At 39.8% G+C, this 16798-nt stretch overlaps 1 protein-coding gene across 4 annotated transcripts in view; it reads right to left on the bottom strand.

Moving 5' to 3' along the window:
* Positions 1-1795: 1795 nt before the first annotated feature.
* Positions 1796-16798, bottom strand: part of SEC23IP (SEC23 interacting protein) — a 39238-nt gene continuing 24235 nt past the window's right edge. The window contains exons 13-19 of one of the 4 annotated variants that reach the window (XM_069567315.1): positions 16192-16389; positions 10277-10432; positions 9788-9890; positions 8391-8576; positions 7344-7506; positions 6759-6860; positions 1796-3523 (exon numbers count right to left, since the gene is read on the bottom strand). In XM_069567315.1, the coding sequence (XP_069423416.1) occupies positions 6779-6860; positions 7344-7506; positions 8391-8576; positions 9788-9890; positions 10277-10432; positions 16192-16389 (888 nt within the window). In that variant the 3' untranslated portion in view covers positions 1796-3523; positions 6759-6778. The remainder of the gene's footprint in view (positions 3524-6758; positions 6861-7343; positions 7507-8390; positions 8577-9787; positions 9891-10276; positions 10433-16191; positions 16390-16798) is intronic. The other 3 variants (XM_069567313.1, XM_069567317.1, XM_069567316.1) reach the window with 3 other exon arrangements.

The following is a 16798-nucleotide window of genomic DNA, read 5'->3' as shown; positions in this document are numbered from 1 at the left end:
TTCTTTATGGTCCAACTCACATTCATACATGACTACTGGAAAAACCATAGCTTTGCCTAGACAGACACTTTGTCAGCAAAGCAATGTCTCTTATTTATAATATGCTGCCTAGGTTTGTCATAACTCGTAACGGAACTAAATTCTATCAACTAGCCTTAGAGGACCTGCCCTAGGGAACTATTAATAACTCATACTAACCAGTGCCAAATTATTGTCACAATGAGAACCATTAACTTGGAGTAAAATCAGAGCACTCAGTGTCTGCAGCTCAAAGCACCCTCTTCCCAGACGGGAAGATCTACATGGAAAACAAGTCACCACGAGAATGCTGTTCAGTGAAATGAGGCTCAACACTTAAGGAAGTTAGATTCCTCAAGTCAACAACCTGAAACAACGGGAAAATAAATACCAAAATCAATGACTCTGGAATTTCCAGGACAGTCCTCATCTCCAGCACTCTATTTACAGTGCTGGGAGTCACCATGTTGCACAGAGGATCACCCTCGCCAGGACAGCGCTGTCCACACTTTATGTCCTCATTTTCAAGGGTCTACATAAAGTACACCTTTCCAATAACATATTCAAGACTAACCTCAAAAATCAATATAATCTGTCAAGTTTTCTTTTATCAATACTATAGCCACACTCTGGTTTTGAGAAACATCCGGATCTGGTGAAATCACAAAACACACAGGCCCATCAGACTTGGAAGATAACTTTCCTTTCACTACGGCCACGTTAACAAACCAGACCTAGGTTGTCCTTATCAGTTTTACAACTCTTTGACCTTCAATTTCAGACACTGACGCTTTTTAACTTTAGTCCCAAACTCTGCATATGAAACAACTTCAGAATCACTAGAGACTTGACGTCCCTCATTGGAAGAAAGTGAGAGCATCAACCCAGAAATGGCAACCCACTCCAGTGTTCTTGCCTGGAGAATCCCAGGAACGGCGGGGCTTGGTGGGCTGCTGTCTATGGGGTCGCACAGAGTCGGACACGACTGAAGCAACTTAGCAGTAGCAGGAGGGTCCTAGGAGAGGACGAGCTGCTGGGGAAAAGGAGGAGGTCAAGCTTTACTCAACAGCTATACTCTCATCTAAAATGTTTAAATGGGGAGCTTTCCTGGTGGTCCAGGGCTTACAAATTCACCTTTGCAGTGCAGGAACACAGGTTCGATCCCTGGCCTGGGAAGATTCCACGTACCTCAGGGCAACTAAGCCCGTGGGCCGCAACCACTGAAGCCTGAGCACCTAGAGCCCATGCTCTGCAACAAGAGAAGTCACAACAATGAGAAGCCCTTGCACCGCAGCCAGAGAAAGCCCAAGAGCGGCAACAAACGCCCATGCAGACAAAAATAATAAATATGTTAAAAAGAAAGAAAATTAAAGAAAATATGTAATTTGTAAAGGGTTTGGTCTGAACAGTCATTCTAAGGTCTCTTATTTAATTCTACTTCTGATTTTTTAAATTTATTCAACAAATATTTGGGACGTGCCTCACTTTGTGACAAGACTGTGCTAGGCAGGGTGGTTAAAACTGTCAACAATATGCTAATAGAGACTCTGCCCTCAGACCTACTTACTGTTTTGACTTTAGGTTTGTTTTTTTAAGAAACTGAAGAGGGATATAAATACATGCCCCCCAAATTCTACTTTGTATCTTCTGAAGTGTTAAAATCACAAGCTTCCTAAAACTGCTCTGGTCTATGTTTCTACTATGGACACTAGTTCAAGCGTTTCTCCTCTGCTCAATGTTCAGAAAACACAGGCTGAATAATACAGACAAAACCAGCTTAAGTTGAAAAATCAAACTGGATTTTATTAAAATATACATAAATAACTCTTATTTATTTCATCAGTTGGGGAAGTTAGGAGGAAATTAAGTGAAAATAGCACTGGTGTCGAGAAATGAAGGCCAAAAGGGAGGGGGTGGAACCATACTCCAGCCCACATCCGCCACCAGCAGCCTGAGAAAGGCATTTAGTGTCGTGTCCTTGGATGCAGAATAAGGTGGTTGGAACATATGCTGTCTCGGGTCAGCTGCAGTTCAAAAACTCCACTGTCCTAATTCTATTATTAGGAGCAAATGCTATAGTTAGACATTAACCATAGAGCAGATGCTCACAATGAAAAGTAAATGAACACTGAACTCAAAGGAATACTTTTAAGGAAGACAAGAAAATTACAGAAGTTTTCTGCTTTAGAAAAATGCACTGATGTTACCGTTTTATTCACACTAATATCTATACACAAAAAATGTGTATCATATGTGGCCTTCAAAAAATTCTATGTTCCATGAGAGCTATGTAAACAGTGTCAAACGTTCCTACTGCATAACAAAAGCAGATCAGCATTCCCATGGAGTATTAGGAAAATATTCAGATGATCTGAAGTTACAGTAAAACAAAGTAAAACATCACAGAACAGTCTTTTCATGAAGTCGAGCTACAGTCTAGAAGTTCATACTTTCCAATACTTTGGTATAAGTGAAATTAATACAAGGCAAAAAAACCCAAAACCCAAAAAGATTCTACTGTGGTTCTCATATTAACTGCAACTTCAGCAATAAGGCGATTGCACAGCTACCATGGGTGACAAAATGGAGAAACTTCTTGCTTGCTCCCCGCTACCAGCGGAAGCGGCACTGGGAGAGCGTTCACAGGACTTCCGTGAAGCGAAGAGCATCTCACTTCCTCTCCCCACTCTCCGCCCAGCAACAGCCTGGAAGGCTCGAAGACCACAGCAGAGCTTGGAACAGAAGTGATTTTGGTTACTTCCGCTTAACAAATACAAATAACCCTGCATTAAAGCAGCCCGAACTGTAATTCACATTTTAAAAGTTGAACATAAATTTTTAAAAAACTGTATTATTGTAGTTTCTTGAGAAGTCTGTAGAACATACTACATTAATTTTAAAATGCAAGTTTAATAGACCACTGACAACAGCTTTTTAGGAAAAAGAAACAACCGTTTGCATGCAACAAATATTCTTCATTGATATCACATATTACTTTGACAACTGTACAATTAAACTGATCTGAGGAGTTTTAAACTGCATCATTTTAAACATTTCTTTTTCTCATCTACACAGTCCAAATGTGGTACTGATTTTTTTCACTGTCTTTTTGCTCCGCATGTTTTCTTTAAAATGAACCCCTACATCTGAGAATGAGAGCACAGGAACTGTCGATGAATCACTTTTCTGTCGGCCATCCCAGGAGCGGACTGGGAATGTCCTCCGAGGATTTTCTCGGCACTGTAATTTAGACGGGAAGCTTCTGTAAAGACAAGAGTCTTGAAAAGAAAAAAAGAGTCCTTGGTCATCTTTACAAACTTACAGACGTAACACGAAAACTCACTGTCATTCCTTTCTAAAATAAAAGAACACACGGTCAAGCGACAGCGAACACTGCAGACCGCCTGGAAGAACGTGGCCCAGGAACACCAAGTCCTCAGACAGGCCTTCTGGAGGGACAGGAGGGCATCAGGGAGTGCTCAGTGAGGTCAACCAGTGTCATGGTCTTCGTAACAAAATGAGTACAGAAAATAAAAGACAAGACCCAGAGTGAGTTATCTGTCAGGTTAATCTGAGGCTTTTTAAAGAGCGATTCTAAAGTTAAAGGACAGAAAAAAAATTCAGCAAGACTGTCGGTGTTTGAATGCACCATGTATAGAAGGACTGTTAATGTTTTAAATTATTTTATAGTGTCAGTATACTGTTAGGAACTAAGCTCTTGCCTAAGTTTTACAATCATGTATAAGAAGAAATAAAACAAGCACAGTGAACAAATCATGTGTAAGGTGAAAGGGTCTTAATTTTTCACAGCAGGTGATGCTGTCACAGTCCTAGAACTGCTATGGTTTGGATTTTGTTTGTTCTGCTTTGTTTTGTGCAGAAAGAATGTCAGGAGAATTTAAATCATTTCAAAATTCATTTGGAATAATAGCCAAGACTATGGTAGCCTAAGAAATTGGACTACCAGATATTAAAAACTTTCACTGAATCTAAGACAGCATCAATTGTAAGATGCAACATTGTTTTATGCATCATGCAAAGAAAATATGCCCAGGGTGGGGAGTCTAAAAGGCATAGAGACCCTCACAAAAAGTGGGGATATCAAATCCCAAACAGCCTCAATGAGGGGTATAAAAATGCAATAATAAAAATAGTAATGCTTCCTCCAGAAAGAAAGCAAAGATGCTGCAGACCACTTCTCTGACAACAGGAAGGAGGGGAAATTCCCTGATATTGACCTGGTGCCTCCACCCCCACCAGCCTGCAGATTTCATAACCTGCGTGCACACTATCAGCACAGGCCAAGAAAATCTCAAGCAGAGAAGTTAGTTTCTAAGACTCAGACTTAACAGTGCCCCCCAGTGACTGGTAGAAGAAAACTCAAACCCTCTCAAGGAGAACTCAACTTTCATTAAGGCAACAGCTGCTTTTTAAGATGCATTCTAAATGTAAAGATGCTGAAATGCAAAAAAATATGTAACTTGAAATCAGTAAAATATGGTAGACAGATAAATAAGTCAATAGAAAAGATGTCAGAAAACCTAGAAAACAAATATTGGGTGTATGAATTTAAAAAAAGTCAACAGCACATGATAAAATCATCAAACCAACAACAAAAAGGTACATTATTCAATATATGGCACAGGCAAAAAGATTAAATATTTAAGAAAAAAGTTAAATTTGTCTCTATACCATATCTTTCAAAACTATAAAGTCAGGTGAAAAAACAAAACCATATAAAAACTAAAAGAAAATAAATGTAATTATCTAAATAATATTAAAAGACTAGCCTGCACATTTTTAAAACATGCTCCCTGATCCTACCCCCTCAAAATAAAAGGGTGTATTTATTTATTAGAAGGCAAATGCCAAACTCAAAAAAAAAAAAGAAACTGTAATGACAAAATGTTAATTTAACTATCAAAACTATAAATCAATAAGAAGCAAAATTATCATACCTCCCACCTCCAGAAAAAAGCATAAAGGTCAAAAACAGGCAATTGACAAAAGAAGAAATGGCCAGTAAAAACACTAAACACGCTTAATTTCACTAGTAACAGAAATGCAGAATGAAACACTGATGTAACCACCTCTGGGCTTCCCAGGTGGCACCAGCAGTAAAGAGCCTGCCTGCCAATGAAGGAGACAGAGGAGACCCAGGTTTGATCCATGGGCGGGGAAGATCTCCTGGAGGAGGGCATGGCACCCCACTCCAGTATTTCTGCCTGGAGAGTACCATGAACAGAGGAGACTAGAGGGCTACAGTCCATAGGACTGCAAAGAGTCGGACATGAATGAAGTGACTTAGCATGTATGCCTAACAATTTCTAGCTATCAAATTAGTAAAACTTTAAAAAACAGTAATAACCAATATGGACAAGGGTAGAAAAAAACTAGCACTTATATTGACAGTAGCTACGAAACTTCTGCAACCCTTCTGAAATGTAACTTCCCAATAAATACAGATCAAAAATCTTTTTAAAATGTGACAACTCTTAGATTTAACAATGCTTCTTCTGGGAATTTAGGCCAAGCAAACAGTCAGAGATGCACAAAAAGTACGTACAACTACATGTTAAGAATTATTTATAATAAAAATTGGAACATCATCTAAACATGCAACAATGGTAGATAAATTAAGGATTTTAATAAAAAGAACTATGAATGAAATACAACTCTTAAATATAATGTATCTCTGAAGCACTGTTCATACTAGTAAACCTATATGCCCAACAGTAAGGAATGGTTAAAACAAATTGTGGTGTAACAATCAATGAAATACGACACAATCACTAAAAAGAATGAGGCAGCTCTTTTGTTCTGATATATATTCTGTCTGTCTGAGATGATCTTCTTTCCCCAGATATCCACCTGGCTCAGCTGCTCCAGTGACATTCTATCATTTGGGATGTCCCCTGCCATTTTATATACAACAGCAACTTGTTCCCATCTCAAAGGTATTCCCTCTCCCCCTTATCCTGCTGCTCTATTTTTAACCATGTGACTCACTTCCATTGTTTATTTACTGTTTATTTATTTACTAGAGGAAGGAAGATCCTTGAGGGCAGAGACTGTGTAGTCCAATGCTGTGACCCTCAGGGCCTAGGCACTTCGCAGGTAAGTAAGGTGCTCAGCAAATGACGGATAGATGCTGGGTGTTCGGGTGGGTGGGAGGATGAATGGATAGGTGGGTGGATGCGGGAAAATCACAAAGATACAAAGGTGAGAAGAGTGGGTACAGTTGGCGGTGGTCAGAGTGGGGTTCTCTGGCTTCTCTCCGGAGTGTGTGAGAGTAGGGTCACGGTCAAGGGCTGTGGGAAGCGTGAGGAGGGAGGAGCAAATTAACAGTCACCTCAGGGTGTGGGGAAGGGGACTGACCAGCTCAAGTGTGGCAGAGCTATACTGCAGGCTTGACTGCCCGCTAGGTGTTTGGTCATAGATTTGAAGCGCGTACGGTTAGCACAACTGCCTGACCTTTCTCTGGCCGTGTGCTGCTACTCGGGTGAGGTCCAGAGTAAGAGACAACTGGGCTTCCTAGGATTAAGGTTTTGCCAGGTGACTAAGAGAGGACGAGAAAGACATAGGACTCCCCTGGTGGTCCAGGAGTTAAGACTCTCCTCCCAACAAAGGGGGCCCAGCTTTGATCCCTGGTCGAGAACTAAGATCCTACATGCTGCAGGGTGCAGCCAAAAAAAGCCTCAGAATGAAGCCTTCAGAATTTATACACAAAATAAACTCACACAGTGAAGCTGAAGTCCAATCAATGCTGGGGCTGTTCTGGACTAATGTTCATTGTTCGATAAATTTCTTTAAGTAATAACAGAGCAGTATCTTCTGATTCCCTATTAAAAAGAAAAGCACATTTACTTAAGAGATAATGATAAATTAACCTCTGTGCATAAAGGTGGAAAGGCAGCTTTGGTTCTATTCAACTCTACCTAAGGAGGGCAAATGAAAACAAAGTTGTGTAATCTCAGGGCTATCCTTAAAAAATGGATAGACTGATCAGCACACCACAGCTGTGCTGCCGTTCTTCTTGGTGACACAGGATATATAAAAGGATGGCATTCAAAGTCCCTACCATTCCCACTCTGAAAGGCATCCCAGCAATATGTGCAAGTACCAAAGGACTTTGGTCAAACGCAGGTGACACGCTGCCATCTTGTGGATAACTAAGCTAATGGGAGAAAATACTGATTTTGAATATAAGGGTGTTCAAATTAATATTCCATAACAAATGCTAATTCAGCAAGACTCTCACGGAACTGCGGTATATGCTGGCACCTAAAGGCCACATGAACACTATCAAAGGTGAAAATACTTACCAATAGCATAAGTGACTCTGAAGAGCGAAAAGATATTCATTAAAACTCTCTATTGGCTTTTCTTGAAGAACGTAGTCAATTCGACGGCCTCCGTTCAACATTCCAACCTTTCCTAAGTAGTCCTCATCCTTGGAAAAATCTGGACTTTCAACAATCTTTTCTGCTAGAATTCAAACCATTTCAATATCAAAGTCAGTCACTTAATCATTATCCTTTGACTTTAGCTGACTTTCTGGGCTCAAGAGAAAATTGCTTGACACACGCAGCAGCCTGGGGAGCTACCAGGCTCACTTCCCATTCCTCCAAAGAGCCAGGGGGAGAGGGGCCGGCTGCCCGGGAGAGAGGAGAGCGAGCCAACCAGCTGACAGGAGTTTTGAAGAAAAGGGGTGAGAGAGCATTGTAGAGAGAAAGGAAATAGAATTAGAACCTGAAAGAATCAAAAACATCACGGCACAACGACTTGACACTGCACGTATAGTCTACAGTGACACAGTCAGACACAGAACCAGGAGAGCTTTGCTCACAGGGGGTCATTCAGATGCCTGAATACCAACTTAGTTCTCAACTCCGACATTCCATTCTGGCTTTATGAATCTCAACAAAATTTAAAGCCTGGGCTTCCCAGGTGGCTCAGTGGTAAAGAATCTTTCATGCCAGTGAAGGAGATGCAGGAGAAGCAGGCTCAATCCCTGGATCAGGAAGATCCCCTGGAGGAGGAAATGGCAACCCACCCTAGTATTCTTGCCTGGAGAATCCCACGGACAGGAGCCTGATGGGCTACAGTCCATGGGGTTGCAAAGAGTTGGACATGACTTGGCAACTAAACAGCAGCAAAGTAAAACCTGCAACTATCAGCCCAAAACCTAGTTTAAAAAGAAAGGATGACATAGGTTTTGAAGTACAGTTTGTACAAACAGATTTTCCTTTATAGGAAGAGCCTCTACATTTCAACAAAAAGGACTATAATGGAAAAACATCATCAAATAATTCATGTGTTTGTTCACAAATAATTTTTGCACTGGAAAATGCCTTAACTGTCAAATTTACCTTCAACTACTTGCTTTTCTTCTTCTTCTTTGATCTGATTGGCTACCTTCTCCAATTCTTCTTGCAACTGAGTTGAAGAGGTATGAGCACGGGCAAACTCGTTTAATGTCTGCCAAGCACTTTTCAGAGAGCTAATGAAACCCTGCTTCAAATCAGATCCCATACGAGAGAGACTTTCTTTCAACTCTAAAGAGATTAAGACGACATAACAAATTATTAGTTACTGGGTAAAATTCTGCACCACAAAAGTTAAAACACAAGTTACACTATTCTCAGACTGGATAAGACCTCTTACTCTTCTCTTAAATGTCAAATACATGGGAGTTTCTCAGCCAAGAACACGAAACATGTTAAAATGTTCTGTGAAAATAAATAAATAAATAAAATGTTCTGTGGAGTCTTACTCTATCATTTTTTTAATGACTAAACTTGATCCAGCCTAAACCTATATATTTCCTCTCTTCCAAAAAAAAAAAAAAAACCAGAATGCAAATACCATAAAAAGGTATAAGCACAATTATGGGCCTTTTTTTAAAAGTCAAAAAATGGGCCCACAAGACTAAAAAGATGACTGTTCTTCTAATATGCATTGGCGAATGGTTTTGAGAATTTGAGATTCTGATATAATCACCATTTAAACTCCTAACTTAAAAATGAAGAAACTACTGCCCCTTTACTTTTTCTACTTGTGTCTAATAAATCATATTTTAATTCAAAATCTTAAGAATATCAAAGTATCAAATTTCTCATTTTAACTTCAAAAGTTAATTACGTTTGAAAAGCATGATGCAAGCTTAAAGAAAAAAAAAAAGAACAAAAATTTTAAGAGGGCATGATCACTTCTCCTTCTTTTAAACCTATGAATAAGAATAATACACCATTAATAGGCATAAAAGAAACCTAAACCCTACTTGGAATTATTATCAATCCATTTTGTTCAATAAAATTTATTTAAAAGAAAAAGTTTATTTATAGTTACCAAGGAAAAAACAGCTCACTTGACTGAGCGTCAAATTTATTTCTTGATAGTTTGGTCTTTAGTTCAAAAACAACTATGCTTCCCAATTCCAAAAACTTTTACCAAATTTTATCAAAATGTATGCATCTCACTTTATCACCAACTTCCCCCATTCCTCATTATATCAACAACTATATCAATTATATCAACAAATATGAAATATTATCAAGAAGAAATCATCAAGAAGAAACTCTTTTATAACTTTACAGCTCCTCCAAATATTTAGTAAACAGGTTCTGAACATAGTAGGCACTTAAATAAGACCTTAGTGTTAAAATGCTCATAACTTATTACAAATGACAGGAAGAACCCAAATCATTAAATGACAGGTCACAAACTGACAGGAAGGAAATTAGTTTTATTAGTATTTTCTCTTTACCTAAATGAAGTCTTTTTCTGCCTTTGTGATGTGGAATGAGAACTGCCTTCAGGTCCAAATCTGGTACGATCATAGGTTCTAATCGATATGCCACTGGATCAAGCTATAAACAGAAGAATTAGAAATTTGTGAAAAGCTGTTTTGAGTTATGTATCTTAGTTAAGTGAGAAAACAGATAACTAGCAAACCAGAGATTTTTATTTTTTTTTCCACACCTTATTCAAATACTGGTAATTATAAGACGACTTTTCAGTTTGTGGAGAAAATTACTTTGCAAACAAAACAAAAGAATCATTTCCTTGAACAAAGGCTTTCTGGTAGAAAAGTTTATTGCAAAGTATCAGACTGTATTTTTTAGGTCAGAGGGCTGAGTTGTACAAAATCAAAATCAGTTTTGATTCCCAAGAAATACGAATCTGAGACTCTATCAGGATAAAGAGGACTAGTGCTTTGTCTTCTTCAAAGCAGAAGTAAATGCAAGTCACTCACTGGGTGATAAATATTGAAGAATCCTTTGCAGGTAGGAAGCCTGTAGTTTTCATCTATCCTATCCACTCCTCGAATAGTGAGAAACATACCAATTGGAGATCCCAAGGCAAAGAAAATCTCTGGTTCAAAGTCTAAGGAGCTGTAAACAACAGAAACCTAGGAAGAATCAGAAAACAATGAAAGACAGTCATTTCAATGTCATGAAACACAAATATCAAAGGTTCAACTAAAACTTCACTTAAAAGCACCCCAATACAGACGATGCTCTGTAACGTATAGTTTACGATACTAATGATCACTGTCATGGACAGCTGCTGCTAGCACAGAAGAACCAAAAAATTTCCCTCTGAAATCTTTACCCACAATTACATCCTCTAACTAGACTTTCACTTATTGTATAAAGCATAAAATATACAGTGTACAGAAGTATCATCTCTATGTTAGTTATAAATGTGGTCAAAACTGCAGACTCTAGAATCAAACCGCCTGGGTTTGAGCCCTGACTCCACTCCTTACTGTGTGTCTTCAGGCAAGTTTCTCAATCTCTCTTGCCTCCACTTCAGTTTCCTCATCTATAAAATGGGAATCATAACAATGCCAAACTCATAATGTGGTTGAAAAACCACACTTAATAATCAAATCCACATAAGGTGCTTAGCATATTTTAAGCATCCAATGACTGTGACTTCTATTATAACTACCATCCTCATTCATTAGGCATGTTTCTCTCCATTAGAAAAATGATTTATCCCCAAAGAGCTCCTGTGTGGGGGAAGCTCACATGTAGCCTTTCAGCTCACAGAGAAGTGTTAGCATAAGAGAAAGCACCCACATTCAGACAGCTCTCTGTAATTTACAAAGCTCTTTTGTTTGATACTCAGTGACAGAACTTCTGCCTCCATCATTTCAGTATCCTGAGAATGAAGAACAAGGAATGGCATAATCAAGGGCATGACAGAGGTCCACTGAGAGCAGAGGGCATGGCAGGAACCCTCATGCCCACATATCAGACGAAGACAGTGAAACCCAAGTAGGTGACGGCAGTTACTCAGGAGCACACGGTGAGGGGCAGAATGACGTCTAATCCCAAATTCAAAGCTCTTTCTACTAACTAGGCTGCCCTTCTAACAAAGTCTAGACTTCACATCCCCTGGTTTGCCCCTAAATTTGCAAATTCAATAGTTTCTGCTACTGATGGGGACCACAAAGGAGGTGCTTTCAAGATTATGCATCTTCCCTCAGTTTCAGAAAAAAATTAAGGTTAAAAAAATTATAAACTGGAAAAAATATTCACATGAAGGGGCCAACATCTAAAGAATTCTTTAGTACCAGTGAAGAGCAAAGCAGCCCAAGAGAAAAATAGGTACACTAGTACATCATTGAAAAAAAAGCATAAAAAACAGATGACAAAATATCTAACTTCTCTAGTGCTCAAAGAAATACAGTGAGATACAGTTAGCACAGAAATGGTATGGACCTAACAGAAGCAGAAGATATTAAGAAGAGGTGGCAAGAATACACGGAAGAACTATACAAAAAAGATCTTCAAGACCCAGATAATCATGATGATGTGATCACTAATCTAGAGGCAGAAATCTTGGAATGTGAAGTCAAGTGGGCCTTAGAAACCATCACCACGAACAAAGCTAGTGGAGGTGATGGAACTCCAGTTGAGCTCCTTCAAATCCTGAAAGATGATGCTGTGAAAGTGTTGCACTCAATTTGCTAGCAAATTTGGAAAACTCAGCAGTGGCCACAGGACTGGAAAAGGTCAGTTTTCATCCCAATCCCAAAGAAAGGCAATGCCAAAGAATGCTCAAATTACCGTACAATTGCACTCATCTCACATGCTAGTAAAGTAATGCTCAAAATTCTCCAAGCCAGGCTTAAGCAATACGTGAACCGTGAACTCCCTGATGTTCAAGCTGGTTTTAGAAAAGGCAGAGGAACCAGAGATCAAATTGCCAACATCCGCTGGATCATGGAAAAAGCAAGAGAGTTCCAGAAAAACATCTATTTCTGCTTTATTGACTATGCCAAAGCCTTTGACTGTGTGGATCACAAGAAACTGTGGAAAATTCTGAGAGAGATGGGAATACCAGACCACCTAACCTGCCTCTTGAGAAATCTGTATGCAGGTCAGGAAGCAACAGTTAGAACTGGACATGGAACAACAGACTGGTTCCAAATAGGAAAAGGAGTACGTCAAGGCTTTATATTGTCACCCTGTTTATTTAACTTATGTGCAGAGTACATCGTGACAAACGCTGGACTGGAAGAAACACAAGCTGGAATCAAGACTGCCGGGAGAAATATCAATAACCTCAGATATGCAGATGACACTACCCTTATGGCAGAAAGTGAAGAGGAGCTAAAAAGCCTCTTGATGAAAGTGAAAGAGGAGAGCGAAAAAGTTGGCTTAAAGCTCAACATTCAGAAAACTAAGATCATGGCATCTGGTCGCATCACTTCATGGCAGATGGGGAAACAGTGGAAACAGTGTCAGACTTTATTTTTTTGGGCTCCAAAATCACTGCAGATGGTGACTGCAGCCATGAAATTAAAAGACGCTTACTCCTTGGAAGAAAAGTTATGACCAACCTAGATAATATATTCAAAAGCAGAGACGTTACTTTGTCGACTAAGGTCCGTCTAGTCAAGGCTATGGTTTTTCCTGTGGTCATGTATGGATGTGAAATTTGGACTGTGAAGAAGGCTGAGCGCCGAAGAATTGATGTGTTTGAACTGTGGTGGTGGAGAAGACTCTTGAGAGTCCCTTGGACTGCAAGGAGATCCAACCAGTCCATTCTGAAGGAGATCAGCCCTGGGTGTTCTTTGGAAGGAATGATGCTAAAGCTGAAACTCCAGTACTTTGGCCACCTCATGCGAAGAGTTGACTCATTGGAAAAGATTCTGATGCTGGGAAGGATTGAGGGCAGGAGGAGAAGGGGACGACAGAGGATGAGATGGCTGGATGGCATCACGGACTCAATGGACGTGAGCCTGAGTGAACTCCGGGAGATGGTGATGAACAGGGAGGCCTGGCGTGCTGCCCAGGGAGGCCTGGCGTGCTGCAATTCATGAGGTCACAAAGAGTCGGACACGACTGAGCGACTGAACTGAACTGAACAGTTAGCACAGATATAAATAAAATACTAAAAAAAAAAATTAAAAACTCCTATTTGCATGTGAAAAAATTATTTCTTTAGAAGAAGTTATAAAAGTAAGAATATGACATTTTTAAACAAGAATGATTGATAGTACTAGCAAGGGAGAGGAGAGAGAGGCAGAGAAGCTGCCAGTGGGAGTACAAACTTTCCAGGGGCAAGTAGCGATAACTATTAACATTCTTGTGTTCACAGCTTTTGGCCCAGCTATAAATACTTCCAGTTATATAACTGCAAGAAAGAATAAAAAATGTTCACAGAAAATTGGTTTAAAACTGTTTATCACTGGATTGCTTAATAGAGTGAAAAACTGCCTATAGGTCCAATATTATGGATTGAATGTGTTCCCCCAAAGAGAACTGTACCAGTACCTCAGGCTTTCTTTGGAAACAGAATCATTACAGCATTAAGGTGGGCCCTAAATCCAGTGACTGATGTCATTATGAAAAGGAGAAACCTGGACACAGAGACAGGGAAGTGACATGAACACAAAGGGAGTTGGCCACATCAAAGTGGAAGACTGGGGAGGGAGGCTGAAGCACGCTTAAACCAAAGGATGCTAACCAGCGCTGGCAAACCATCAGAAGGGCAAGAGGCATGGAAGGGCGCCCCTACGGGGCTTCAGAGCGGAGCAAGGCCCTGCTGACACCTGAGTCATGGGCTTCCAGCCTCCAGAACTGTGCGACAGTAAGTTTATGGTGATTAAGACCACCCAGCTTGTGATCGTTTGTTATGGCCGCCTATTTAAAAAATGGGCTTTGTGTTGGATAATTCTCCCCACTGTAGGCTAATGTTTAAGTGTTCTGAGCATATTTAATGTTTAATGTTCTGATGCTGGGCAGGTTAAGTTAAGTGAAGTCGCTCAGTTGTGTCCAACTCTTTGCAACCCCATGGACTGTAGCCTATTAGGCTCCTCTGTCCTTTGGATTTTCCAGGCAGTAGTACTAGAGTGGATTGCCATTTCCTTCTCCAGCAGATCTTCCCGACCCAGGGATCGAACCCGGGTCTCCCACATTGTAGACAGACGCTTTACTGTCTGAGCCACCCGGGAAACAGGTTAGGTGTATTAAATGCATTTTTGACTTTGGGTATTTTCAGGTTATAATGGGTTAATCAGGACATAACCCCATCATAAGTCAAGGGAGACCTGTATAATGTTCTAGCACTTTCCATTTTTATTAAAACAGATATGTAAATATATGCTCAAGAGTCCAGAAGGCCTTGTTCAAACTGCTTATGGTAATTAGTCATGGTCAAGGAGATTATGAGATTTTTTTTTCCCCTCATCTTCTCCTTAATCAGTGCTTTCTGGCTTTCTAGCATGAATGAAGCATACTGTGGATTACCACAACAACCCTCTAGGTAACAAAGGAGATGGCATGTGACCTGGACTGGGCCAATCAAACCATGCCCCACTCCCCAGGCAATAAGAATTGGTCCAGAATGGACTTGAGACTCAAGTCAGGTCAAATAAAATCCTTCCTTAAAAGTTTCTTAACTGGACCTGTTAAGTAGATTCCTTTACCTCTGTGGTGATGAAGCTATGAAGAGGGGAGTCCAGACCACCAACACCCACAATTCCACGTTCACAGATGCCAACACTTCCAAGGAGAAGCAGGCAGTGAGAGTGTCCTGGTGATGGGGAGGGCCTGTTTCCACAAACCTACACTTCAGCCTTCATATGCAGCTAAGAAAATATCTGTCCTTTCTTATTTCCTAGAGTCTGTTCAAGTTTGCTCATATTTTAAGAAGACATTTTTGGGGACTTTCCTAGTGGCTTAGATGGTAAAGAACCCACCTGCAATGCGGGAGACCTGGGTTGGGAAGATCCCCTGGAGAAGGGAACAGCTACCTACTCCAGGACTCTGGCCTGGAGAATTCCATGGACAGAAGAGCCTGGCAGGCAACAGTCCATGGGGCCGAAAGAGGTCAGACACAACTGAGCAACTTTCACTTCACTTTGCAAGGATCCTTTGTTAAGGATCCACTTTGCAAGCCTTGCAATGTGGGGAACGCAGGTTTGATCCCTGATCGGGGAACTAAGATCCCACAGGCCGTGGGGCAACCGAGACTGCCAGTTGTTAACTACTAAGCTCGTTCGCTCTGGAGTAGGCAAGCCAATAAGTAAGTTAAAGAAATAAATAAAAATCCTTTTAAATGCAAACTTCATGCATGAATTAGGCTTAAAAGCTTGAATAGGCTGTATCAAACATCCAGCAATTTTCTGCCTTCTTTAAATCAGTCATGAACTCACTTAAAAGATTAGAACCATACAACTATAAATAAATTGAAAGTAACCTTCTTTAAGAAGATTTTAATACTTTTAAGCCACTGCGAAACAAGTTTATCATTAAATGCAGCATTATCAACTACTTGGTAAGTTTTTACAGAAACTATTTCCCTCGGGGAAGAACTATGAGTAATAAAAAAGTTTAAGCATACTCTGAAAATAATTTTCTATCACCACTTCTATTTCTAGTGGCTGAGACACTGAACGCTATAAAACCAAGGGGTGAAAAGATTTAAACAGAGACAATTTCAAAGGCGAGGTGATATGTTCAGTACAATTCAATCCCGTATTTCTAACATTATGAAAGCATACTGTTTTTATTAAGAGAAAATCAGTTTTCTCCATCCTCCCCCTAAAAATTTGTTGAATAAATATTTAAAGAATTTAAAGTCGCCCAAATAACCCAGGTAAGGGATTCCAACATGAACCACACAGCCTGAGTCAGTGTGTTGACTTGCCTGTCCGGTGCCAACTTCAAACGCCTCATAGTCAACACGCACAGAAGAGACGGACGCTCCAAGCGGGAGTCTCCTCTTGGACTCATTCGAGTCTGAGGGAGGAGAAGCCACATCTTTAGCTTTCTGAGCACCTTCCTCCTGTCCTTTTGCTGAAGTGGCCACCACTGCCTTCTTTTCCGATGTTGCTTTTTTCTCTTCCTATGAAATACCAAAATTTCATAATATAACTAAGGGGGAAAAGTTATCAGCTATCACTATGAAATATCCATATCAATACTGAGGAATGATTAGTAATTTCTTAGGCCTAAGAATGAAAGCATTGTGGTCAATTAGAGAAATGTCCTTTTAGAGACACATACTAAATATTCAAGGAAAAATATGCCATGATGCCTATAAGCTACTTTAAAATTCTTAAAAGAAAATTAAGAACAAAGAAAAATCTGGCGAAACAGCTACAATTAAATCTAAATATTATCTATTATTATACTCTGTGCCCTACACTTTTTATGTAATTTATAATTTTAATAGAAGTTTTTTTTAAAATACCAACTTCTTCCTTTATGATCTCAACTTTAGCCTGATAATTTTAGAAGTACTTATGAAACTG

The sequence above is a fragment of the Ovis canadensis genome, chromosome 22 (genome assembly GCF_042477335.2).
Source record: "Ovis canadensis isolate MfBH-ARS-UI-01 breed Bighorn chromosome 22, ARS-UI_OviCan_v2, whole genome shotgun sequence".
Taxonomy (NCBI): domain Eukaryota; kingdom Metazoa; phylum Chordata; class Mammalia; order Artiodactyla; family Bovidae; genus Ovis; species Ovis canadensis.
Note: the sequence above shows the minus strand (reverse complement) of the source record. Positions and strands in the feature narration are given on the sequence as shown.